Source organism: Scyliorhinus torazame, chromosome 14, assembly GCF_047496885.1.
Source record: "Scyliorhinus torazame isolate Kashiwa2021f chromosome 14, sScyTor2.1, whole genome shotgun sequence".
NCBI classification, from domain to species: Eukaryota; Metazoa; Chordata; class Chondrichthyes; order Carcharhiniformes; family Scyliorhinidae; genus Scyliorhinus; species Scyliorhinus torazame.
Window position 1 is genome coordinate 224,198,861 of NC_092720.1, and position 26,723 is coordinate 224,225,583.

At 57.5% G+C, this 26,723-nt stretch overlaps 1 protein-coding gene across 3 annotated transcripts in view; it reads right to left on the reverse strand.

The window, feature by feature from the left end:
- LOC140390582 (uncharacterized) overlaps positions 1-26,723 on the reverse strand; it is a 90,061-nt gene that overhangs the window by 26,059 nt on the left and 37,279 nt on the right. For 2 of the 3 annotated variants that reach the window (XM_072475783.1, XM_072475781.1), the window contains 3 exons: positions 22,468-22,596; positions 11,961-12,041; positions 11,550-11,657 (listed from right to left, as the gene is read on the reverse strand). In XM_072475783.1, coding sequence (XP_072331884.1) covers positions 11,550-11,657; positions 11,961-12,041; positions 22,468-22,596 — 318 coding nt within the window. The remainder of the gene's footprint in view (positions 1-11,549; positions 11,658-11,960; positions 12,042-22,467; positions 22,597-26,723) is intronic. The other variant, XM_072475782.1, reaches the window with a different exon arrangement.

Here is a 26,723-nt window from a genome sequence, read left to right on the forward strand (position 1 = left end):
GACTCAGACAGGGGTTAATGTGGGGGACCATGGGAGTGTGACTCAGACAGGGGTTAATGTGAGGGACCATGGGGAGTGTGACTCAGACAGGGGTTAATGTGGGGGACCATGGGAGTGTGACTCAGACAGGGGTTAATGTGGGGGACCATGGGAGAGTGACTCAGACAGGGGTTAATGTGGGGGACCATGGGAATGTGACTCAGACAGGGGTTAATGTGGGGGACCATGGGAGTGTGACTCAGACAGGGGTTAATGTGGGGGACCATGGGAGTGTGACTCAGACAGGGGTTAATGTGGGGGACCATGGGAGTGTGACTCAGACAGGGGTTAATGTGGGGGACCATGGGAGAGTATCTCAGACAGGGGTTAATGTGGGGGACCATGGGAGAGTGACTCAGACAGGGGTTAATGTGGGGACCATGGGAGTGTGACTCGGACAGGGGTTAATGTGGGGGACCATGGGAGTGTGACTCAGACAGGGGTTAATGTGAGTGACCATGGGAGAGTGACTCAGACAGGGGTTAATGTGAGGGGCCATGGGAGAGTGACTCAGACAGGGGTTAATGTGGGGGACCATGGGAGTGTGACTCAGACAGGGGTTAATGTGGGGGACCATGGGAGAGTGACTCAGACAGGGGTTAATGTGAGGGACCATGGGAGAGTGACTCAGACAGGGGTTAATGTGGGGGACCATGGGAGTGTGACTCAGACAGGGGTTAATGTGGGGGACCATGGGAGAGTATCTCAGACAGGGATTAATGTGAGGGGCCAGGGGGAGAGTGACTCAGACAGGGGTTAATGTGAGGGGCCATGGGAGAGTGACTCAGACAGGGGTTAATGTGGGGGACCATGGGGAGTGTGACTCAGACAGGGGTTAATGTGGGGGAACATGGGAGAGTGACTCAGGCAGGGGTTAATGTGGGGGACCATGGGGAGTGTGACACAGACAGGGATTAATGTGAGGGGCCATGGGAGTGTGACTCAGACAGGGGTTAATGTGAGGGACCATGGGAGAGTGACTCAGACAGGGATTAATGTGAGGGGCCATGGGAGTGTGACTCAGACAGGGGTTAATGTGAGGGACCATGGGGAGTATGACTCAGACAGGGGTTAATGTGGGGACCATGGGAGAGTGACTCAGACAGGGGTTAATGTGAGGGACCATGGGAGAGTGACTCAGACAAGGGTTAATGTGGGGGACCATGGGAGTGTGACTCAGACAGGGGTTAATGTGAGGGGCCATGGGAGAGTGACTCAGACAGGGGTTAATGTGGGGGACCATGGGAGTGTGACTCAGACAGGGGTTAATGTGGGGGACCATGGGAGAGTGACTCAGACAGGGGTTAATGTGGGGGACCATGGGAGAGTGACTCAGACAGGGGTTAATGTGGGGGACCATGGGAGAGTGACTCAGACAGGGGTTAATGTGAGGGGCCAGGGGGTGAGTGACTCAGACAGGGGTTAATGTGAGGGACCATGGGAGTGTGACTCAGAGAGGGGTTAATGTGGGGGACCATGGGAGTGTGACTCAGACAGGGGTTAATGTGGGGGACCATGGGAGAGTGACTCAGACAGGGGTTAATGTGGGGGACCATGGGAGTGTGACTCAGACAGGGGTTAATGTGGGGGACCATGGGAGAGTGACTCAGACAGGGGTTAATGTGAGGGACCATGGGAGAGTGACTCAGACAGGGGTTAATGTGGGGAACCATGGGAGAGTGACTCAGACAGGGGTTAATGTGAGGGACCATGGGAGTGTGACCCAGACAGGGGTTAATGTGAGGGGCCATGGGAGAGTGACTCAGACAGGGGTTAATGTGGGGGACCATGGGAGAGTGACTCAGACAGGGGTTAATGTGAGGGACCATGGGAGAGTGACTCAGACAGGGGTTAATGTGGGGGACCATGGGAGTGTGACTCAGACAGGGGTTAATGTGGGGGACCATGGGAGAGTGACTCAGACAGGGGTTAATGTGAGGGACCATGGGAGAGTGACTCAGACAGGGGTTAATGTGAGGGACCATGGGAGAGTGACTCAGACAGGGGTTAATGTGGGGGACCATGGGAGTGTGACTCAGACAGGGGTTAATGTGGGGGACCATGGGAGAGTATCTCAGACAGGGGTTAATGTGAGGGGCCATGGGAGAGTGACTCAGACAGGGGTTAATGTGGGGGACCATGGGAGTGTGACACAGACAGGGGTTAATGTGAGGGACCATGGGAGTGTGACTCAGACAGGGGTTAATGTGAGTGACCATGGGAGTGTGACCCAGACAGGGGTTAATGTGAGGGACCATGGGAGTGTGACTCAGACAGGGGTTAATGTGGGGACCATGGGAGTGTGACACAGACAGGGGTTAATGTGAGTGACCAGGGGGAGAGTGACTCAGACAGGGGTTAATGTGGGGGACCATGGGAGTGTGACACAGACAGGGGTTAATGTGAGGGACCACGGGAGAGTGACTCAGACAGGGGTTAATGTGGGGGACCATGGGAGTGTGACTCAGACAGGGGTTAATGTGAGTGACCATGGGAGAGTGACTCAGACAGGGGTTAATGTGAGTGACCATGGGGAGTGTGACACAGACAGGGATTAATGTGAGGGGCCAGGGGGAGAGTGACTCAGACAGGGGTTAATGTGAGGGACCATGGGAGAGTGACTCAGACAGGGGTTAATGTGAGGGACCATGGGAGAGTGACTCAGACAGGGGTTAATGCGGGGGACCATGGGAGTGTGACTCAGACAGGGGTTAATGTGAGTGACCATGGGAGAGTGACTCAGACAGGGGTTAATGTGGGGGACCATGGGAGAGTGACTCAGACAGGGGTTAATGTGGGGGACCATGGGAGAGTGACTCAGACAGGGGTTAATGTGAGGGGCCATGGGAGTGTGACTCAGACAGGGGTTAATGTGAGGGGCCATGGGGAGAGTGACTCAGACAGGGGTTAATGTGGGGGGCCATGGGAGTGTGACTCAGACAGGGGTTAATGTGAGGGACCATGGGAGAGTGTCTCAGACAGGGGTTAATGTGGGGGACCATGGGAGTGTGACTCAGACAGGGGTTAATGTGAGGGGCCATGGGGAGAGTGACTCACACAGGGGTTAATGTGAGGGGCCATGGGAGAGTGACTCAGACAGGGGTTAATGTGGGGGACCTTGGGAGTGTGACTCAGACAGGGGTTAATGTGGGGGACCATGGGAGAGTGACTCAGACAGGGGTTAATGTGGGGGACCATGGGAGAGTGACTCAGACAGGGGTTAATGTGAGGGGCCATGGGAGTGTGACTCAGACAGGGGTTAATGTGAGGGACCATGGGAGAGTGACTCAGACAGGGGTTAATGTGGGGGACCATGGGAGAGTGACTCAGACAGGGGTTAATGTGGGGGACCATGGGAGTGTGACTCAGACAGGGGTTAATGTGAGGGGCCATGGGAGAGTGACTCAGACAGGGGTTAATGTGAGGGACCATGGGAGAGTGACTCAGACAGGGGTTAATGTGAGGGGCCATGGGAGAGTGACTCAGACAGGGGTTAATGTGAGGGGCCATGGGAGAGTGACTCAGACAGGGGTTAATGTGGGGGACCATGGGAGAGTGACTCAGACAGGGGTTAATGTGAGGGACCATGGGAGAGTGACTCAGACAGGGGTTAATGTGGGGACCATGGGAGTGTGACTCAGACAGGGGTTAATGTGAGGGACCATGGGAGTGTGACTCAGACAGGGGTTAATGTGAGGGACCATGGGAGTGTGACTCAGACAGGGGTTAATGTGAGGGACCATGGGAGGGTGACTCAGACAGGGGTTAATGTGAGGGGCCATGGGGAGAGTGACTCAGACAGGGGTTAATGTGGGGGACCATGGGAGTGTGACTCAGACAGGGGTTAATGTGAGGGGCCATGGGAGAGTGACTCAGACAGGGGTTAATGTGAGGGACCATGGGAGAGTGACTCAGACAGGGGTTAATGTGAGGGGCCATGGGAGAGTGACTCGGACAGGGGTTAATGTGGGGGACCATGGGAGAGTGACTCAGACAGGGGTTAATGTGAGGGACCATGGGAGAGTGACTCAGACAGGGGTTAATGTGGGGACCATGGGAGTGTGACTCAGACAGGGGTTAATGTGAGGGGCCATGGGAGAGTGACTCAGACAGGGGTTAATGTGAGGGGCCATGGGAGAGTGACTCGGACAGGGGTTAATGTGGGGGACCATGGGAGTGTGACTCAGACAGGGGTTAATGTGAGGGACCATGGGGAGAGTGACTCAGACAGGGGTTAATGTGAGTGACCATGGGAGTGTGACTCAGACAGGGGTTAATGTGACGGACCATGGGAGTGTGACTCAGACAGGGGTTAATGTGGGGACCATGGGAGTGTGACTCAGACAGGGGTTAATGTGAGTGACCATGGGGAGAGTGACTCAGACAGGGGTTAATGTGAGGGACCATGGGAGAGTGACTCAGACAGGGGTTAATGTGAGGGACCATGGGAGAGTGACTCAGACAGGGGTTAATGTGAGTGACAATAGGAGAGTGACTCAGACAGGGGTTAATGTGACGGACCATGGGAGAGTGACTCAGACAGGGGTTAATGTGAGGGACCATGGGAGAGTGACTCAGACAGGGGTTAATGTGGGGGACCATGGGAGTGTGACTCAGACAGGGGTTAATGTGAGGGACCATGGGAGAGTGACTCAGACAGGGGTTAATGTGGGGGGCCATGGGAGTGTGACACAGACAGGGGTTAATGTGAGGGGCCATGGGAGGGTGACTCAGACAGGGGTTAATGTGAGGGACCATGGGAGAGTGACTCAGACAGGGGTTAATGTGGGGGACCATGGGAGTGTGACTCAGACAGGGGTTAATGTGGGGGACCATGGGAGTGTGACTCAGACAGGGGTTAATGTGGGGGACCATGGGAGTGTGACTCAGACAGGGGTTAATGTGAGGGACCATGGGGAGTGTGACTCAGACAGGGGTTAATGTGGGGGACCATGGGAGTGTGACTCAGACAGGGGTTAATGTGGGGGACCATGGGAGAGTGACTCAGACAGGGGTTAATGTGGGGGACCATGGGAGTGTGACTCAGACAGGGGTTAATGTGGGGGACCATGGGAGTGTGACTCAGACAGGGGTTAATGTGGGGGACCATGGGAGTGTGACTCAGACAGGGGTTAATGTGGGGGACCATGGGAGTGTGACTCAGACAGGGGTTAATGTGGGGGACCATGGGAGAGTATCTCAGACAGGGGTTAATGTGGGGGACCATGGGAGAGTGACTCAGACAGGGGTTAATGTGGGGACCATGGGAGTGTGACTCGGACAGGGGTTAATGTGGGGGACCATGGGAGTGTGACTCAGACAGGGGTTAATGTGAGTGACCATGGGAGAGTGACTCAGACAGGGGTTAATGTGAGGGGCCATGGGAGAGTGACTCAGACAGGGGTTAATGTGGGGGACCATGGGAGTGTGACTCAGACAGGGGTTAATGTGGGGGACCATGGGAGAGTGACTCAGACAGGGGTTAATGTGAGGGACCATGGGAGAGTGACTCAGACAGGGGTTAATGTGGGGGACCATGGGAGTGTGACTCAGACAGGGGTTAATGTGGGGGACCATGGGAGAGTATCTCAGACAGGGATTAATGTGAGGGGCCAGGGGGAGAGTGACTCAGACAGGGGTTAATGTGAGGGGCCATGGGAGAGTGACTCAGACAGGGGTTAATGTGGGGGACCATGGGGAGTGTGACTCAGACAGGGGTTAATGTGGGGGACCATGGGAGAGTGACTCAGGCAGGGGTTAATGTGGGGGACCATGGGGAGTGTGACACAGACAGGGATTAATGTGAGGGGCCATGGGAGTGTGACTCAGACAGGGGTTAATGTGAGGGACCATGGGAGAGTGACTCAGACAGGGATTAATGTGAGGGGCCATGGGAGTGTGACTCAGACAGGGGTTAATGTGAGGGACCATGGGGAGTATGACTCAGACAGGGGTTAATGTGGGGACCATGGGAGAGTGACTCAGACAGGGGTTAATGTGAGGGACCATGGGAGAGTGACTCAGACAAGGGTTAATGTGGGGGACCATGGGAGTGTGACTCAGACAGGGGTTAATGTGAGGGGCCATGGGAGAGTGACTCAGACAGGGGTTAATGTGGGGGACCATGGGAGTGTGACTCAGACAGGGGTTAATGTGGGGGACCATGGGAGAGTGACTCAGACAGGGGTTAATGTGGGGGACCATGGGAGAGTGACTCAGACAGGGGTTAATGTGGGGGACCATGGGAGAGTGACTCAGACAGGGGTTAATGTGAGGGGCCAGGGGGAGAGTGACTCAGACAGGGGTTAATGTGAGGGACCATGGGAGTGTGACTCAGAGAGGGGTTAATGTGGGGGACCATGGGAGTGTGACTCAGACAGGGGTTAATGTGGGGGACCATGGGAGAGTGACTCAGACAGGGGTTAATGTGGGGGACCATGGGAGTGTGACTCAGACAGGGGTTAATGTGGGGGACCATGGGAGAGTGACTCAGACAGGGGTTAATGTGAGGGACCATGGGAGAGTGACTCAGACAGGGGTTAATGTGGGGAACCATGGGAGAGTGACTCAGACAGGGGTTAATGTGAGGGACCATGGGAGTGTGACCCAGACAGGGGTTAATGTGAGGGGCCATGGGAGAGTGACTCAGACAGGGGTTAATGTGGGGGACCATGGGAGAGTGACTCAGACAGGGGTTAATGTGAGGGACCATGGGAGAGTGACTCAGACAGGGGTTAATGTGGGGGACCATGGGAGTGTGACTCAGACAGGGGTTAATGTGGGGGACCATGGGAGTGTGACTCAGGCAGGGGTTAATGTGGGGGACCATGGGAGAGTGACTCAGACAGGGGTTAATGTGAGGGACCATGGGAGAGTGACTCAGACAGGGGTTAATGTGAGGGACCATGGGAGAGTGACTCAGACAGGGGTTAATGTGGGGGACCATGGGAGTGTGACTCAGACAGGGGTTAATGTGGGGGACCATGGGAGAGTATCTCAGACAGGGGTTAATGTGAGGGGCCATGGGAGAGTGACTCAGACAGGGGTTAATGTGGGGGACCATGGGAGTGTGACACAGACAGGGGTTAATGTGAGGGACCATGGGAGTGTGACTCAGACAGGGGTTAATGTGAGTGACCATGGGAGTGTGACCCAGACAGGGGTTAATGTGAGGGACCATGGGAGTGTGACTCAGACAGGGGTTAATGTGGGGACCATGGGAGTGTGACACAGACAGGGGTTAATGTGAGTGACCATGGGAGAGTGACTCAGACAGGGGTTAATGTGAGGGACCATGGGAGTGTGACTCAGACAGGGGTTAATGTGAGGGGCCATGGGGAGAGTGACTCAGACAGGGGTGAATGTGGGGGACCATGGGAGAGTGACTCAGACAGGGGTTAATGTGGGGGACCATGGGAGTGTGACTCAGACAGGGGTTAATGTGGGGGACCATGGGAGTGTGACTCAGACAGGGGTTAATGTGGGGGACCATGGGAGAGTGACTCAGACAGGGGTGAATGTGAGGGGCCATGGGGAGAGTGACTCAGACAGGGGTTAATGTGGGGGACCATGGGAGTGTGACTCAGACAGGGGTTAATGTGGGGGACCATGGGAGAGTGACTCAGACAGGGGTGAATGTGAGGGGCCATGGGGAGAGTGACTCAGACAGGGGTTAATGTGGGGGACCATGGGAGAGTGACTCAGACAGGGGTTAATGTGGGGGACCATGGGAGAGTGACTCAGACAGGGGTTAATGTGGGGGACCATGGGAGAGTGACTCAGACAGGGGTTAATGTGAGTGACCATGGGAGAGTGAGTCAGACAGGGGTTAATGTGAGGGACCATGCGAGTGTGACTCAGACAGGGGTTAATGTGGGGGACCATGGGAGTGTGACTCAGACAGGGGTTAATGTGAGGGACCATGGGAGTGTGACTCAGACAGGGGTTAATGTGAGGGACCATGGGAGAGTGACTCAGACAGGGGTTAATGTGGGGGGCCATGGGAGAGTGACTCAGACAGGGGTTAATGTGGGGGGCCATGGGAGAGTGACTCAGACAGGGGTTAATGTGAGTGACCATGGGAGAGTGACTCAGACAGGGGTTAATGTGAGGGGCCATGGGAGAGTGACTCAGACAGGGGTTAATGTGGGGGACCATGGGAGAGTGACTCAGACAGGGGTTAATGTGACGGACCATGCGAGTGTGACTCAGACAGGGGTTAATGTGGGGGACCATGGGAGTGTGACTCAGACAGGGGTTAATGTGAGGGACCATGGGAGTGTGACTCAGACAGGGGTTAATGTGAGGGACCATGGGAGAGTGACTCAGACAGGGGTTAATGTGGGGGGCCATGGGAGAGTGACTCAGACAGGGGTTAATGTGGGGGACCATGGGAGAGTGACTCAGACAGGGGTTAATGTGGGGGACCATGGGAGTGTGACTCAGACAGGGGTTAATGTGAGGGACCATGGGGAGAGTGACTCAGACAGGGGTTAATGTGGGGGACCATGGGAGTGTGACTCAGACAGGGGTTAATGTGAGGGACCATGGGGAGTGTGACTCAGACAGGGGTTAATGTGGGGGACCATGGGAGTGTGACTCAGACAGGGGTTAATGTGGGGGACCATGGGAGAGTGACTCAGACAGGGGTTAATGTGAGGGGCCATGGGAGAGTGACTCAGACAGGGGTTAATGTGAGGGGCCATGGGAGAGTGACTCAGACAGGGGTTAATGTGGGGGACCATGGGAGAGTTACTCAGACAGGGGTTAATGTGAGGGACCATGGGGAGTGTGACTCAGACAGGGGTTAATGTGGGGGACCATGGGAGTGTGACTCAGACAGGGGTTAATGTGGGGGACCATGGGAGAGTGACTCAGACAGGGGTTAATGTGAGGGACCATGGGAGAGTGACTCAGACAGGGGTTAATGTGAGGGGCCATGGGAGAGTGACTCAGACAGGGGTTAATGTGAGTGACCATGGGAGAGTGACTCAGACAGGGGTTAATGTGAGTGACCATGGGAGAGTGACTCAGACAGGGGTTAATGTGGGGGACCATGGGAGAGTGACTCAGACAGGGGTTAATGTGGGGGACCATGGGAGAGTGACTCAGACAGGGGTTAATGTGAGGGACCACGGGAGTGTGTCTCAGACAGGGGTTAATGTGAGGGGCCAGGGGGAGAGTGACTCAGACAGGGGTTAATGTGAGGGGCCATGGGAGAGTGACTCAGACAGGGGTTAATGTGAGGGACCATGGGAGAGTGTCTCAGACAGGGGTTAATGTGAGGGGCCAGGGGGAGAGTGACTCAGACAGGGGTTAATGTGAGGGACCATGGGAGAGTGACTCAGACAGGGGTTAATGTGGGGGACCATGGGAGTGTGACTCAGACAGGGGTTAATGTGGGGGACCATGGGAGTGTGACTCAGACAGGGGTTAATGTGGGGGACCATGGGAGAGTGACTCAGAAAGGGGTTAATGTGGGGACCATGGGAGAGTGACTCAGACAGGGGTTAATGTGAGGGACCATGGGAGTGTGACTCAGACAGGGGTTAATGTGGGGGACCATGGGAGTGTGACTCAGACAGGGGTTAATGTGAGGGGCCATGGGAGAGTGACTCAGACAGGGGTTAATGTGGGGGACCATGGGAGAGTGACTCAGACAGGGGTTAATGTGAGGGGCCATGGGAGAGTGACTCAGACAGGGGTTAATGTGAGGGACCATGGGAGAGTGACTCAGACAGGGGTTAATGTGGGGGACCATGGGAGTGTGACTCAGACAGGGGTTAATGTGGGGGACCATGGGAGAGTGACTCAGATAGGGGTTAATGTGGGGACCATGGGAGAGTGACTCAGACAGGGGTTAATGTGGGGACCATGGGAGTGTGACTCAGACAGGGGTTAATGTGAGTGACCATGGGAGTGTGACTCAGACAGGGGTTAATGTGGGGACCATGGGAGTGTGACTCAGACAGGGGTTAATGTGAGTGACCATGGGAGTGTGACTCAGACAGGGGTTAATGTGAGGGGCCATGGGAGAGTGACTCAGACAGGGGTTAATGTGGGGGACCATGGGAGAGTGACTCAGACAGGGGTTAATGTGAGGGACCATGGGAGAGTGACTCAGACAGGGGTTAATGTGAGGGGCCATGGGAGAGTGACTCAGACAGGGGTTAATGTGGGGGACCATGGGAGTGTGGCTCAGACAGGGGTTAATGTGAGGGGCCATGGGAGTGTGACTCAGACAGGGGTTAATGTGGGGGACCATGGGAGAGTGACTCAGACAGGGGTTAATGTTAGGGGCCATGGGAGAGTGACTCAGACAGGGGTTAATGTGAGGGGCCATGGGAGAGTGACTCAGACAGGGGTTAATGTGGGGGACCATGGGAGTGTGACTCAGACAGGGGTTAATGTGGGGGACCATGGGAGTGTGACTCAGACAGGGGTTAATGTGAGGGACCATGGGAGAGTGACTCAGACAGGGGTTAATGTGAGGGACCATGGGAGTGTGACTCAGACAGGGGTTAATGTGGGGGACCATGGGAGAGTGACTCAGACAGGGGTTAATGTGGGGGACCATGGGAGTGTGACTCAGACAGGGGTTAATGTGAGGGGCCATGGGAGAGTGACTCAGACAGGGGTTAATGTGAGTGACCATGGGAGAGTGACTCAGACAGGGGTTAATGTGGGGGACCATGGGGAGTGTGACTCAGACAGGGGTTAATGTGGGGGACCATGGGAGTGTGACTCAGACAGGGGTTAATGTGGGGGACCATGGGAGAGTGACTCAGACAGGGGTTAATGTGAGGGACCATGGGAGAGTGACTCAGACAGGGGTTAATGTGAGGGGCCATGGGAGAGTGACTCAGACAGGGGTTAATGTGACGGACCATGGGAGTGTGACTCAGACAGGGGTTAATGCGGGGGACCATGGGAGTGTGACTCAGACAGGGGTTAATGTGGGGGACCATGGGGAGTGTGACTCAGACAGGGGTTAATGTGGGGGACCATGGGAGTGTGACTCAGACAGGGGTTAATGTGAGGGACCATGGGAGAGTGACTCAGACAGGGGTTAATGTGAGGGACCATGGGGAGAGTGACTCAGACAGGGGTTAATGTGAGGGGCCATGGGAGAGTGACTCAGACAGGGGTTAATGTGAGGGACCATGGGGAGAGTGACTCAGACAGGGGTTAATGTGAGGGACCATGGGAGAGTGACTCAGACAGGGGTTAATGTGAGGGACCATGGGAGAATGGGCTCCAAAATTCCAACCCGGTTCCTGCGACCACGCCTCGTGGATTCCTCACTCACATCTGATGCAAAAGATTGGAACAAGAGCCGGGTATAAAAATTCAGCCCCATGTCCCCGTGAAGCAGTCCAAGCTAACATAGCTGTGTGTGCTTCCTTCTTCAGGAGATCGAGGGAAACAAAATTACAATCAGATTCTAAAATTCGAACAGACATGAGGCAAAACTCTCCAAATCAGCAGTTTCTCGACAATGTATTACTTACAGTGTGAAATGTAGAAGAGGGTAAAGAGAAACATGGGGCATATGTAGACGAGCACAACCTCTAAACCCCTCACAATTAGAAGTTGGTGTGGATAACGGCACAATGTAACTGAGGAGAAATGAAATCTGAGTGATAGGCAGAGCAGACAGGACAGAGAAAAATTACAGCAGGATTTAACTTCCCTGAACTCCCGAAAATGGACCTTTTTCATCAACATCAGGAGAATCGGGGTCACATCTGGGTTATCGTGACATTGATGTTAAACAGAGTCTATACAGAGACACGCAAACGTAGTTTGCAGGAGGTTCATGCGGTGAACCAACAGATTCCCCTCTCTTTCAAAGGGAAATGATAACGAGACCCCACAATATTGCCGCTTTATTGGGTAAATGATATTTCTCAATTACTCACCAGTTTTTATTGATTGTTGAATTAGAGAAACTGAAATTGCCACACAAAGAATTTCACATATCAAGATGATACAACGATGAACTGTCAGGAGAGAAACAATTTTAAATCAGCCTTCTGGATTCTAACCAGACCAATTAAAAGCCACAACCATTTATCAAATACATCGGGTTAAACGTTCCACAGACCAAAGAAACATTCTTTAAAAAGCTCGGGCTTCCATTCATTGAGAAGTTTTACAACCCCAGGTTAAAGTCCAACATGTTTGTTTCGAATCCCTAGCTTTTGGAGCACAGCTCCTTCATTCACCTGAGGAAGGAGCAGCGCTCCGAAAGCCAGTGATTCCAAACAAACCTGTTGGACTTTAACCTGGTGTTGTCAGACTTCTTACTGTGCCCAACCCAGTCCAACGCCGGCATCTACACATGAAGGCGACATTCTTTACATATCCTGCGGGGGAGAGTCTGCCCCCTGCAGACAGGAGGAATATATCAGGGGGAGTGGTTAACGGTGACACAGGGAGATCGGGGGAGTGGTTAACGGTGACACAGGGAGATCGGGGGAGTGGTTAACGGTGACACAGGGAGATCAGGGGGAGTGGTTAGCGGTGACACAGGGAGATCGGGGGAGTGGTTAATGGTGACACAGGGAGATCGGGGGAGTGGTTAATGGTGACGCAGGGAGATCAGGGGGAGTGGTTAACGGTGACACAGGAAGAGCGGGGGAGTGGTTAACGGTGACACAGGGAGATCGGGGGAGTGGTTAACGGTGACACAGGGAGATCAGGGGGAGTGGTTAACGGTGACACAGGGAGAGCGGGGGAGTGGTTAACGGTGACACAGGGAGATCAGGGGGAGTGGTTAACGGTGACACAGGGAGATCGGGGGGAGTGGTTAACGGTGACACAGGGAGATCGGGGGAGTGGTTAACGGTGACACAGGGAGATCAGGGGAGTGGTTAACGGTGACACAGGGAGACCGGGGGGAGTGGTTAACGGTGACACAGGGAGATCGGGGGAGTGGTTAACGGTGACACACGGAGATCGGGGGGAGTGGTTAACGGTGACACAGGGAGATCAGGGGAGTGGTTAACGGTGACACAGGGAGATCGGGGGACTGGTTAACGGTGACACAGGGAGATCGGGGGACTGGTTAACGGTGACGCGGGGGAGTGGTTAGCGGTGACACAGGGAGATCGGGGGAGTGGTTAACGGTGACACAGGGAGAGCGGGGGGAGTGGTTAACGATGACACAGGGAGATCGGGGGACTGGTTAACGGTGACACAGGGAGATCGGGGGGAGTGGTTAACGGTGACACAGGGAGAGCGGGGGGAGTGGTTAACGATGACACAGGGAGATCAGGGGGAGTGGTTAACTGTGACACAGGGAGATCGGGGGAGTGGTTAACTGTGACACAGGGAGATCGGGGGGAGTGGTTAACGGTGACACGGGGAGATCAGGGGGAGTGGTTAACGGTGACACAGGGAGATCAGGTGGAGTGGTTAACGGTGACACAGGGAGATCAGGGGGAGTGGTTAACGGTGACACAGGGAGATCGGGGGAGTGGTTAACGGTGACACAGGGAGATCGGGGGAGTGGTTAACGGTGACACAGGGAGATCGGGGGGAGTGGTTAACGGTGACACAGGGAGAGCGGGGGGAGTGGTTAACGGTGACACAGGGAGATCGGGGGAGTGGTTAACGGTGACACGGAGATGGGGGGGAGTGGTTAACGGTGACACAGGGAGATCGGGGGAGTGGTTAACGGTGACACAGGGAGATCGGGGGAGTGGTTAGCGGTGACACAGGGAGAGCGGGGGGAGTGGTTAACGGTGACACAGGGAGATCGGGGGGAGTGGTTAACGGTGACACAGGGAGATCGGGGGAGTGGTTAACGGTGACACAGGGAGATCGGGGGAGTGGTTAACTGACACAGGGAGATCGGGGGAGTGGTTAACGGTGACACAGGGAGATCGGGGGGAGTGGTTAACGGTGACACAGGGAGATCGGGGGAGTGGTTAACGGTGACACAGAGAGATCAGGGGGAGTGGTTAACGGTGACACAGGGAGATCGGGGGAGTGGTTAACGATGACACAGGGAGATCAGGGGGAGTGGTTAACTGTGACACAGGGAGATCGGGGGAGTGGTTAACTGTGACACAGGGAGATCGGGGGGAGTGGTTAACGGTGACACGGGGAGATCAGGGGGAGTGGTTAACGGTGACACAGGGAGATCAGGTGGAGTGGTTAACGGTGACACAGGGAGATCAGGGGGAGTGGTTAACGGTGACACAGGGAGATCGGGGGAGTGGTTAACGGTGACACAGGGAGATCGGGGGAGTGGTTAACGGTGACACAGGGAGATCGGGGGGAGTGGTTAACGGTGACACAGGGAGATCGGGGGAGTGGTTAACGGTGACACGGAGATCGGGGGGAGTGGTTAACGGTGACACAGGGAGATCGGGGGAGTGGTTAACGGTGACACAGGGAGATCGGGGGAGTGGTTAGCGGTGACACAGGGAGAGCGGGGGGAGTGGTTAACGGTGACACAGGGAGATCGGGGGGAGTGGTTAACGGTGACACAGGGAGATCGGGGGAGTGGTTAACGGTGACACAGGGAGATCGGGGGAGTGGTTAACTGACACAGGGAGATCGGGGGAGTGGTTAACGGTGACACAGGGAGATCGGGGGAGTGGTTAACGGTGACACAGGGAGATCCGGGGGGAATGGTTAACGGTGACACAGGGAGATCGGGGGAGTGGTTAACGGTGACACAGGGAGATCAGGGGAGTGGTTAAAGGTGACACAGGGAGACCGGGGGGAGTGGTTAACGGTGACACAGGGAGATCGGGGGAGTGGTTAACGGTGACACACGGAGATCGGGGGGAGTGGTTAACGGTGACACAGGGAGATCAGGGGAGTGGTTAACGGTGACACAGGGAGATCGGGGGACTGGTTAACGGTGACACAGGGAGATCGGGGGACTGGTTAACGGTGACGCGGGGGAGTGGTTAGCGGTGACACAGGGAGATCGGGGGAGTGGTTAACGGTGACACAGGGAGAGCGGGGGGAGTGGTTAACGATGACACAGGGAGATCGGGGGACTGGTTAACGGTGACACAGGGAGATCGGGGGGAGTGGTTAACGGTGACACAGGGAGAGCGGGGGGAGTGGTTAACGATGACACAGGGAGATCAGGGGGAGTGGTTAACTGTGACACAGGGAGATCGGGGGAGTGGTTAACTGTGACACGGGGAGATCGGGGGGAGTGGTTAACGGTGACACGGGGAGATCAGGGGGAGTGGTTAACGGTGACACAGGGAGATCAGGTGGAGTGGTTAACGGTGACACAGGGAGATCAGGGGAGTGGTTAACGGTGACACAGGGAGATCCGGGGGGAGTGGTTAACGGTGACACAGGGAGATCAGGGGGAGTGGTTAACGGTGACACAGGGAGATCGGGGGAGTGGTTAACGGTGACACAGGGAGATCGGGGGAGTGGTTAACGGTGACACGGGGAGATCAGGGGGAGTGGTTAACGGTGACACAGGGAGATCGGGGGGAGTGGTTAACGGTGACACAGGGAGATCAGGGGGAGTGGTTAACGGTGACACAGGGAGATCGGGGGAGTGGTTAACGGTGACACAGGGAGATCGGGGGGAGTGGTTAACGGTGACACAGGGAGATCAGGGGAGTGGTTAACGGTGACACAGGGAGATCGGGGGACTGGTTAACGGTGACACAGGGAGATCGGGGGACTGGTTAACGGTGACACAGGGAGAGCGGGGGAGTGGTTAGCGGTGACACAGGGAGATCGGGGGAGTGGTTAACGGTGACACAGGGAGAGCGGGGGGAGTGGTTAACGATGACACAGGGAGATCGGGGGACTGGTTAACGGTGACACAGGGAGATCGGGGGGAGTGGTTAACGGTGACACAGGGAGAGCGGGGGGAGTGGTTAACGGTGACACAGGGAGATCGGGGGAGTGGTTAACGGTGACACAGGGAGATCGGGGGAGTGGTTAACGGTGACACGGAGATCGGGGGGAGTGGTTAACGGTGACACAGGGAGATCGGGGGAGTGGTTAACGGTGACACAGGGAGATCGGGGGGAGTGGTTAACGGTGACACAGGGAGATCGGGGGAGTGGTTAACGGTGACACAGGGAGATCGGGGGAGTGGTTAACTGACACAGGGAGATCGGGGGAGTGGTTAACGGTGACACAGGGAGATCGGGGGGAGTGGTTAACGGTGACACAGGGAGATCGGGGGAGTGGTTAACGGTGACACAGAGAGATCAGGGGGAGTGGTTAACGGTGACACAGGGAGATCGGGGGAGTGGTTAACGGTGACACAGAGAGATCAGGGGGAGTGGTTAACGGTGACACAGGGAGATCGGGGGAGTGGTTAACGGTGACACAGGGAGATCGGGGGAGTGTTTAACGGTGACACAGGGAGATCGGGGGAGTGGTTAACGGTGACACAGGGAGATCGGGGGAGTGTTTAACAGTGACACAGGGAGATCAGTGGGGGGAGATCGGGGGGGGAGATCGGGGGGGGGAGATCGGGGGAGTGGTTAACGGTGACACAGGGAGATCGGGGGGAGTGGTTAACGGTGACACAGGGAGATCCGGGGGGAGTGGTTAACGGTGACACGGGGAGATCGGGGGGAGTGGTTAACGGTGACACAGGGAGATCGGGGGGAGTGGTTAACGGTGACACGGGGAGATCGGGGGGAGTGGTTAACGGTGACACGGGGAGATCGGGGGGAGTGGTTAACGGTGACACGGGGAGATCGGGGGGAGTGGTTAACGGTGACACAGGGAGATCGGGGGGAGTGGTTAACGGTGACACGGGGAGATCGGGGGGAGTGGTTAACGGTGACACAGGGAGATCCGGGGGGAGTGGTTAACGGTGACACGGGGAGATCGGGGGGAGTGGTTAACGGTGACACAGGGAGATCGGGGGGAGTGGTTAACGGTGACACGGGGAGATCGGGGGGAGTGGTTAACGGTGACACAGGGAGATCGGGGGAGTGGTTAACGGTGACACAGGGAGATCGGGGAAGTGGTTAACGGTGACACAGGGAGATCCGGGGGGAGTGGTTAACGGTGACACAGGGAGATCGGGGGAGTGGTTAACGGTGACACGGGGAGAGCGGGGGGAGTGGTTAACGGTGACACAGGGAGATCAGGGGAGTGGTTAACGGTGACACAGGGAGATCGGGGGGGTGGTTAACGGTGACACAGGGAGAGCGGGGGAGTGGTTAACGGTGACACAGGGAGAGCGGGGGGAGTGGTTAACGATGACACAGGGAGATCGGGGGACTGGTTAACGGTGACACAGGGAGATCGGGGGGAGTGGTTAACGGTGACACAGGGAGAGCGGGGGGAGTGGTTAACGGTGACACAGGGAGATCGGGGGAGTGGTTAACGGTGACACAGGGAGATCGGGGGAGTGGTTAACGGTGACACGGAGATCGGGGGGAGTGGTTAACGGTGACACAGGGAGATCGGGGGAGTGGTTAACGGTGACACAGGGAGATCGGGGGGAGTGGTTAACGGTGACACAGGGAGATCGGGGGAGTGGTTAACGGTGACACAGGGAGATCGGGGGAGTGGTTAACTGACACAGGGAGATCGGGGGAGTGGTTAACGGTGACACAGGGAGATCGGGGGGAGTGGTTAACGGTGACACAGGGAGATCGGGGGAGTGGTTAACGGTGACACAGAGAGATCAGGGGGAGTGGTTAACGGTGACACAGGGAGATCGGGGGAGTGGTTAACGGTGACACAGAGAGATCAGGGGGAGTGGTTAACGGTGACACAGGGAGATCGGGGGAGTGGTTAACGGTGACACAGGGAGATCGGGGGAGTGTTTAACGGTGACACAGGGAGATCGGGGGAGTGGTTAACGGTGACACAGGGAGATCGGGGGAGTGTTTAACAGTGACACAGGGAGATCAGTGGGGGGAGATCGGGGGGGGAGATCGGGGGGGGGAGATCGGGGGAGTGGTTAACGGTGACACAGGGAGATCGGGGGGAGTGGTTAACGGTGACACAGGGAGATCCGGGGGGAGTGGTTAACGGTGACACGGGGAGATCGGGGGGAGTGGTTAACGGTGACACAGGGAGATCGGGGGGAGTGGTTAACGGTGACACGGGGAGATCGGGGGGAGTGGTTAACGGTGACACGGGGAGATCGGGGGGAGTGGTTAACGGTGACACGGGGAGATCGGGGGGAGTGGTTAACGGTGACACAGGGAGATCGGGGGGAGTGGTTAACGGTGACACGGGGAGATCGGGGGGAGTGGTTAACGGTGACACAGGGAGATCCGGGGGGAGTGGTTAACGGTGACACGGGGAGATCGGGGGGAGTGGTTAACGGTGACACAGGGAGATCGGGGGGAGTGGTTAACGGTGACACGGGGAGATCGGGGGGAGTGGTTAACGGTGACACAGGGAGATCGGGGGAGTGGTTAACGGTGACACAGGGAGATCGGGGAAGTGGTTAACGGTGACACAGGGAGATCCGGGGGGAGTGGTTAACGGTGACACAGGGAGATCGGGGGAGTGGTTAACGGTGACACGGGGAGATCGGGGGGAGTGGTTAACGGTGACACAGGGAGAGCGGGGGGAGTGGTTAACGGTGACACAGGGAGATCAGGGGAGTGGTTAACGGTGACACAGGGAGAGCGGGGGAGTGGTTAACGGTGACACAGGGAGATCAGGGGGAGTGGTTAACGGTGACACAGGGAGATCGGGGGGGTGGTTAACGGTGACACAGGGAGAGCGGGGGAGTGGTTAACGGTGACACAGGGAGAGCGGGGGAGTGGTTAACGGTGACACAGGGAGATCAGGGGGAGTGGTTAACTGTGACACAGGGAGATCAGGGGGAGTGGTTAACGGTGACACAGGGAGATCGGGGGAGTGGTTAACGGTGACACAGGGAGATCGGGGGAGTGGTTAACGGTGACACAGGGAGAGCGGGGGGAGTGGTTAACGGTGACACAGGGAGATCGGGGGAGTGGTTAACGGTGACACAGGGAGATCTGGGGGAGTGGTTAACGGTGACACAGAGAGATCAGGGGGAGTGGTTAACGGTGACACAGGGAGATCGGGGGAGTGGTTAACGGTGACACAGGGAGATCGGGGGAGTGGTTAACGGTGACACAGGGAGATCGGGGGGAGTGGTTAACGGTGACACAGGGAGATCGGGGGAGTGGTTAACGGTGACACAGGGAGATCGGGGGGAGTGGTTAACGGTGACACAGGGAGATCGGGGGAGTGGTTAACGGTGACACAGGGAGATCGGGGGAGTGGTTAACGGTGACACAGGGAGATCAGGGGGAGTGGTTAACAGTGACACAGGGAGATCAGGGGGAGTGGTTAACGGTGACACAGGGAGATCGGGGGTAGTGGTTAACGGTGACACAGGGAGATCGGGGGTAGTGGTTAACGGTGACACAGGGAGATCGGGGGAGTGGTTAACGGTGACACAGGGAGATCAGGGGGAGTGGTTAACGGTGACACAGGGAGATCGGGGGTAGTGGTTAACGGTGACACAGGGAGATCGGGGGAGTGGCTAACGGTGACACAGGGAGATCGGGGGAGTGGTTAACGGTGACACAGGGAGATCAGGGGGAGTGGCTAACGGTGACACAGGGAGATCAGGGGGAGTGGTTAACAGTGACACAGGGAGATCGGGGGGAGTGGTTAATGGTGACACAGGGAGATCAGGGGGAGTGGTTAACGGTGACACAGAGAGATCAGGGGGAGTGGTTAACGGTGACACAGGGAGATCAGGGGAGTGGTTAACGGTGACACAGGGAGATCGGGGGAGTGGTTAACGGTGACACAGGGAGATCGGGGGAGTGGTTAACGGTGACACAGGGAGATCGGGGGGAGTGGTTAACGGTGACACAGGGAGATCGGGGGAGTGGTTAACGGTGACAGAGGGAGATCGGGGAGTGGTTAACGGTGACACAGGGAGATCGGGGGAGTGGTTAACGGTGACACCGGGAGATCAGGGGGAGTGGTTAACGGTGACACAGGGAGATCGGGGGAGTGGTTAACGGTGACACAGGGAGAGCGGGGGAGTGGTTAACGGTGACACAGGGAGATCGGGGGAGTGGTTAACGGTGACACAGGGAGATCGGGGGAGTGGTTAACGGTGACACCGGGAGATCAGGGGGAGTGGTTAACGGTGACACAGGGAGATCGGGGGAGTGGTTAACGGTGACACAGGGAGATCAGGGGAGTGGTTAACGGTGACACAGGGAGATCAGGGGGAGTGGTTAACGGTGACACAGGGAGATCAGGGGGAGTGGTTAACGGTGACACAGGGAGATCGGGGGAGTGGTTAACGGTGACACAGGGAGATCGGGGAGTGGTTAACGGTGACACAGGGAGATCCGGGGGGAGTGGTTAACGGTGACACAGGGAGATCGGGGGAGTGGTTAACGGTGACACAGGGAGATCGGGGGAGTGGTTAACGGTGACACAGGGAGATCGGGGGGAGTGGTTAACGGTGACACAGGGAGATCGGGGGGAGTGGTTAACGGTGACACAGGGAGATCGGGGGAGTGGTTAACGGTGACACAGGGAGATCGGGGGAGTGGTTAACGGTGACACAGGGAGATCGGGGGGGAGTGGTTAACGGTGACACAGGGAGATCAGGGGAGTGGTTAACGGTGACACAGGGAGATCGGGGGGGAGTGGTTAACGGTGACACAGGGAGATCAGGGGAGTGGTTAACGGTGACACAGGGAGATCGGGGGGGGGAGATCGGAGGGGGGGAGATCGAGGTGGGGAGATCGGGGGGGGGAGAGATCGGGGGGGGGGGAGATCGGGGGGGGGGAGATCGGGGGGGGGGGGAGATCGGGGTGGGGAGATCGGGGGGGGGAGATCGGGGGGGGGAGAGATCGGGGGGGGGGGAGATCGGGGGGGGGGAGATCGGGGGGGGGGAGATCGGGGGGGGGGGAGATCGGGGTGGGGAGATCGGGGGGGGGAGATCGGGGGGGAGATCGGGGGGGGAGATCGGGGGGGGGGAGATCGGGGGGGGGGGAGATCGGGGGGGGGGAGATCGGGGGGGGGAGATCGGGGGGGGGAGATCGGGGGGGGGAGATCGGGGGGGAGATCGTGGGGGGAGAGATCGGGGGGGAGATCGGGGGGGGGAGATCGGGGGGGAGATCGGGGGGGGAGATCGGGGGGGGGGAGATCGGGGGGGGGGGAGATCGGGGGGGGGAGATCGGGATGGGGAGATCGGGGGGGGAGTTCGGGGGGGAGAGATCGGGGGGGAGATCGGGGGGGGGAGATCCGGGGGGGAGATCGGGGGGGGGAGATCGGGGGGGGGAGATCGGGGTGGGGAGATCCGGGGGGGAGATCGGGGGGGGGGAGATCGGGGGGGGGAGATCGGGGGGGAGATCGGGGTGGGGAGATCGGGGGGGGGAGATCGGGGGGGGGGGAGATCGGGGGGGGGAGATCGGGATGGGGAGATCGGGGGGGGAGTTCGGGGGGGAGAGATCGGGGGGGGGAGATCGGGGGGGGGGGAGATCGGGGGGCGGAGATCGGGGTGGGGAGATCCGGGGGGGAGATCGGGGGGGGGAGATCCGGGGGGGAGATCGGGGGGGGGAGATCGGGATGGGGAGATCGGGGGGGAGAGATCGGGGAGGGAGATCGGGGGGGGAGATCGGGGGGGGAGATCGGGGGGGGAGATCGGGGGGGGGAGATCGGGGGGGGAGATCGGGGGGGGGAGATCGGGGGGGGGAGATCGGGGGGGGAGATCGGGGTGGGGAGATCGGGGGGAGATCGGGGTGGGGAGATCGGGGGGGAGATCGGGGGGGGGGGAGATCGGGGGGGGGAGATCGGGGGGGGGGAGATCGGGGGGGGGAGATCGGGGGGGAGATCGGGGGGGGGGAGATCGGGGTGGGGAGATCGGGGGGGAGATCGGGGGGGGGAGACCGGGGGGGGAGATCCGGGGGGGAGATCGGGAAGGGGAGATCGGGGGGGGGGGGGGGAGATCGGGATGGGGAGATCGGGGGGGGGAGATCGGGGGGGGAGATCGGGATGGGGAGATCGGGGGGGGGGGCAGCTCCCAATGACCTATTCCGAGCAGGTACAGGAAATGTGGGACATTCCCCTCCGTTCTGCCCTGTGTCTCCCCCCAATGCTGTTGGGAACAGCCCTCCTCAGGCTAACCGAGCTCACCGTAGCTTCCACCCGCTGTGTGGAGGGGCCTCCTCACCCCGTAATTACCACTCAGCCTCATCTTAATGCAACGTCAGCATCCCTCACTCACCCTCCAGCCTCACTGAACATTTTGTTTCTGACACTCATACGAAAGGCAGCGAATTGAAGGTGGTCCGTCAGTCACCTCCGCTCTGCCTGTTTGTAACCCCGTCTTGTCAGGCCAAACAATCCCCTCTAACCCAGGAGGAGAGTGCGGACTCTAACAGTTTCCAGGCAGGGAATAGACACATGTGCCCAGGCAGAAATATCACTCTTTAAACTTACTCTTCCTTGATAAAAATGGTTGGAATTCATCAGTATTCAGACCGAGATAGAGGATGGAAATGTAGATGATCACTGCTAAACTCAGGAAACATCCAAAGCCTGCGGTCGTTCGGCACCACAGGGAGAGGCCTGTGAAAGGGAGGGAAGAGAGATGTTAGTGAAATAAGGGTTTGGCTGCTCCGTCCCTAATCCCCAATCCTGAAAACACCCTTTTGTTTTCAGTGGATTGAGCAATGAGAAGACAGTCTTCCCCAGTCAAACACACATCATTGGCGCAGTCTATCTGGGTGGGGGGGGGGGGGGGGGCAGGGTCCTGTAGTACATGTGGTTAGCCAGGCGTTTCTTGGCGCTCAGCAGTGCCAGGGCACCACCCTGTCCAAAGGTCATGCCGCTGGGGGCCTCCGATCTCCTCGGAGACTCCCACGATTTGTGGGGATGAGTACCAAACGGCGTTCGCCCAACATCCCCGCGCTGCCCAATCGGCGAAATGTACGGGCCTGATAATACCCAGGGACTCCAAATGAGTGAGCTCTGTTTCACTTTCTCGAGTCAGGGCTACGGCTGTTTATTTCTTCCCCAAACCGGGCTGGGGTACTTCTGGGTATCGTCCCAGTACCTCAGTCAAACCACCAGAACCCATTTGAAGAACGTGCTGTCATTGCAGCCAGAGATGGTACAGCCTTTCCCAACCCAACAGGCTGGGCCCGCAGCCTCGCACCATGATGAGCGGGAAGCGCCCCACCTGGCGCCTGTAAGTGACGGGTCATTCTCGTCTCAGCAATGTCCAGTGTTCCTCCTGCATAGGCGGCCAATAATCAGTCAACTCAAAGGCCTGTGTAACCCGCTTAATGTGGTCAAACGTCTTCTGTCCAACCACGGAGACCGCTGCGCCAGTGGCCAACGCCATCTCAGGTGGGTGACCATTTACCTGTCCCATCACCTTAATGGGGGCCACTCGGGGAGCTGCCACACAATGCAGCTGCAGGCAGTCGTCCTCGGCCTCCACATCCTCGGGAGCATCACCTCTCGGGTTCATCCCAATGGAAAGTACGGGCCCTGGGTTGGCCCCAGCTCCTGCTGGAATGGCCGGTTCACTGCCGCTGCCGGGACCGGCGACCGCGCTGGGGTTGGCGCCCACAGGTCCTGGCCGTTTCCTCAGGGTGGCCACGTTGTTGATGCCGCAAACCAAACGGTCTCGGAACATCTCTGACAAAGTGTCACCATGTCCGCAGTACTCCACTTAGTCTGGATAAGAACTCGGCAAGGGTTTCTCCAGGGGTCCTCTCTATAGTGTTAAACCAGTAACATTGGACTATCGCAGACAGGGTTAGGTTAAAATGTAGGGGCAGCATGGTGATACAGGCGTCAGCACTGCTACCTCACGGCGCCGAGGACCCGGGTGCAATCCCAGCTCTGGGTCACTGTCCATGTGGAGTTTGCACATTCTCCCCGTGTCTGCGTGGGTCTCGCCCCCACAACCCAAAGATGTGCAGGGTAGGTGGATTGGCCGCGCTAAATTGCCCCTTAATTGGAAAAGTTAAAAAACAAAAAAGTTTTAAATGTTGCCTCACCAAAGTCAAAAGTTCATCAAACGTTTTACTGCCAGGTGCGGCTGGGTACGTAAGGCTTCTTATAACCCCAAACGTATGTGCGCCACAGGCGGTTAGCAAAATGACCGTTCGTTTTCGTCAATGTTGTTCGCCCGGAAGGAGTAACACATACTTTGTGTGTTCTGGTTCCAATTCTCCAGCACAGCATCAAAGACAGCCAAACGTCCATAATGAGGCGTGGTGTAACAGGAAAAAACTTCCCACCTGTGTCCAGCACACAGTCCAACGAGGTGGCTTCAGCAGCTAGACAATTTTAACCCTCGTCGCCAGTTTTGCGAGGGCCACGAAGAATCCAGCACGAGTTTGTCGAGTCAAACAGAAAGGAACTTTATTTACAACAATTTGTACACAGCAGCAGTCAATCATCACAGCTCCCTCCTCTAGCCCACACTGGCCAGCTCTATTTATACAGCTGCAATTACTAGTGATTGTCCCGCCCCCCTCATTGGGGGAGATCATATTCACCAATTACCCATGGGGAACCCGCCTTCCTGTCGCTCGATCAGGAGAAGGCGTTCGATAAGGTGAGGCATGAGTATTTACATTCGGGACCAGATCCGATTACTGTACGCTGCCGCAGAATGTCTGTTTAAGGTTAACGGGTCCCTGACGGTGCCTCTTCCTTGGGCCAAAGGTGCGTCAGGGCTGCCAGCTGTCCGGCCAACTTTATTCCCTGTGCACGGAAACTTTCCTGTGCCTCCTGCGGAGGAGATTATCGGGTCTGGTTCTGCGCAGACTGGGCTCTCACTGTCGTCCTTTCGGCTTACGCTGGTGACTTGCGCCTGATATTCACGGATCCCATGGTAGGATCAACTGGGCCAAATGTTTCGGACTCCTGGTCGGTCCGTGGCAGATGAACCCCCTCCCGGGGAAGCTGGAGCCGGACCAACATCCTCTACTTGGGAGCCCACCTTTGGCCGGCAGAGGAAGCCTGGCCGGCGAACTGGCAGGAGCTGGTCACCATTCGCCTGGGACGCTGGACAGGACTGCTCCGAGTGCTGTCCCACAGGGGTCGAGTTCTCATCAGAAACCAACTAATAATCTTTATTAGCGTCACAAGTGGGCTCACATTAACGCTGCAATGAAGTTACTGTGAAAATCCCCTAGTCGCCACATTCCGGCGCCTGTTCGGGTACACAGAGGGAGAATTCAGAATGTCCAATTCACCTAACAAGCACATCTTTGGACTGTGGGAGGAAACCGGAGCGCCCGGAGGAAACCCACGCAGACACGGGGAGGATGTGCCGACTCCGCACAGACAGTGACCCAAGCCGGAATCGAACCTGGGTCCCTGGCACTGTGAAGCAATAGTGCTAACCACTGTGCCACCATGCCGCCTCATGTTGCGTACCGGCTGGTCACTTTGACCCCTCCCCATGACTTTGTCACACCCATCCAGAGAACTCCTAGCCAGTTCTCGGTGCAGGGGTCTTGCGTCTCCCGATTGCGGAGGGTGGTCAGGCGCTGGTGTGCCTTCGCACCCAGATGCCAACTTTCGTTCTTCAGGCTCTGCAACGATACCTGTACATCGAACACCCTCCACGATGGCGTGCCTTGGCGACGTGTTTATCCCGCCAGGTGCACGGTCTGAACTACGACGTGCAGCTCCTGTTCGTCGACCCGCACGGTCTTCGAAACTCCTTGTGGGTGCTCCCCGTCTTGTACCAGGACCTTCTCAAAGTCTGGAGCATGGTCACCACACGCCGGAAGAGCAGTGGCTATCGTTAGGGAACCGCTACCCAGGAATCCGCACCTCCGCCAATATCCATTCTGGCAGCTGGTGGAGCGGAGGGCTGTGGCTGCCAGGGTGCCCAGGATCGGGGACGTGCTGGGTGGCGGAGGAGTGGGTTGGATGACGCTCTCCGAGCTCGCCGAGGTGTCCTTCCGGCTCGCAGACGGTGCCATCCAAGGCCTCAAGATGGTCATGCTCGGACCTTCGGTCTCGAGGCGGCCCAGGTGTGCAGTGGCGTCCCGTCTGAGCGAACCCCTGCTCAGAAGGAAGTCCACATTGGCCCCAGAACCACCCCCCCCCCCCCCCCCCCGGGCGGCGGTGCCCACAATTCTAGCTGCCTCACGGAAATACCCTCCGTGCCTTTTTGCGCTGCGTGGAGAGGTTTCTTGTACGTCCTGCTTCTGCACACCTTCCACCTCCTAGTCCTCGCCCGCCGTCCGAACACACCTTGGCGTGCCTCGTTGCCGTCCAGCGGCGGAGGTCCCCGCTGGAGGTCCCTCTACGGAGGTGCCTCGCAGTAAATCTTGGGGCCGAGGGTGAAGGGTGACGCACGCAGCAGTACCGTGCAATCACCGTCTGCACCGGTTCACGGATACTCAGGAACCCTGGCATTTTGGGGTCTGATAGTCCGTGAGCCATGTCTTTGTTGAATGTTCGAGGCCGCGCACCCAATTTAGTTTTCTGACAACGCTGTGGGGAAGGCGGAGGACCTCCTTGCGAACCTGCTCTTGGGCCTGGCGAAACTTGCCATAAACAGGCCCAGGCAGTGGGCGACCGAGGGGGTCGTCCGGCCTGACTGTCTGGTCCTCTTCTGCGGCTTCATTCTTGGCCGAGTGTCCCTGAAGATGGGGGCACGCGGTGTCCACGCCCAGTGGGTACCGCAGGGGTTGGATTGCTTTAGTGACCCCTCTTTT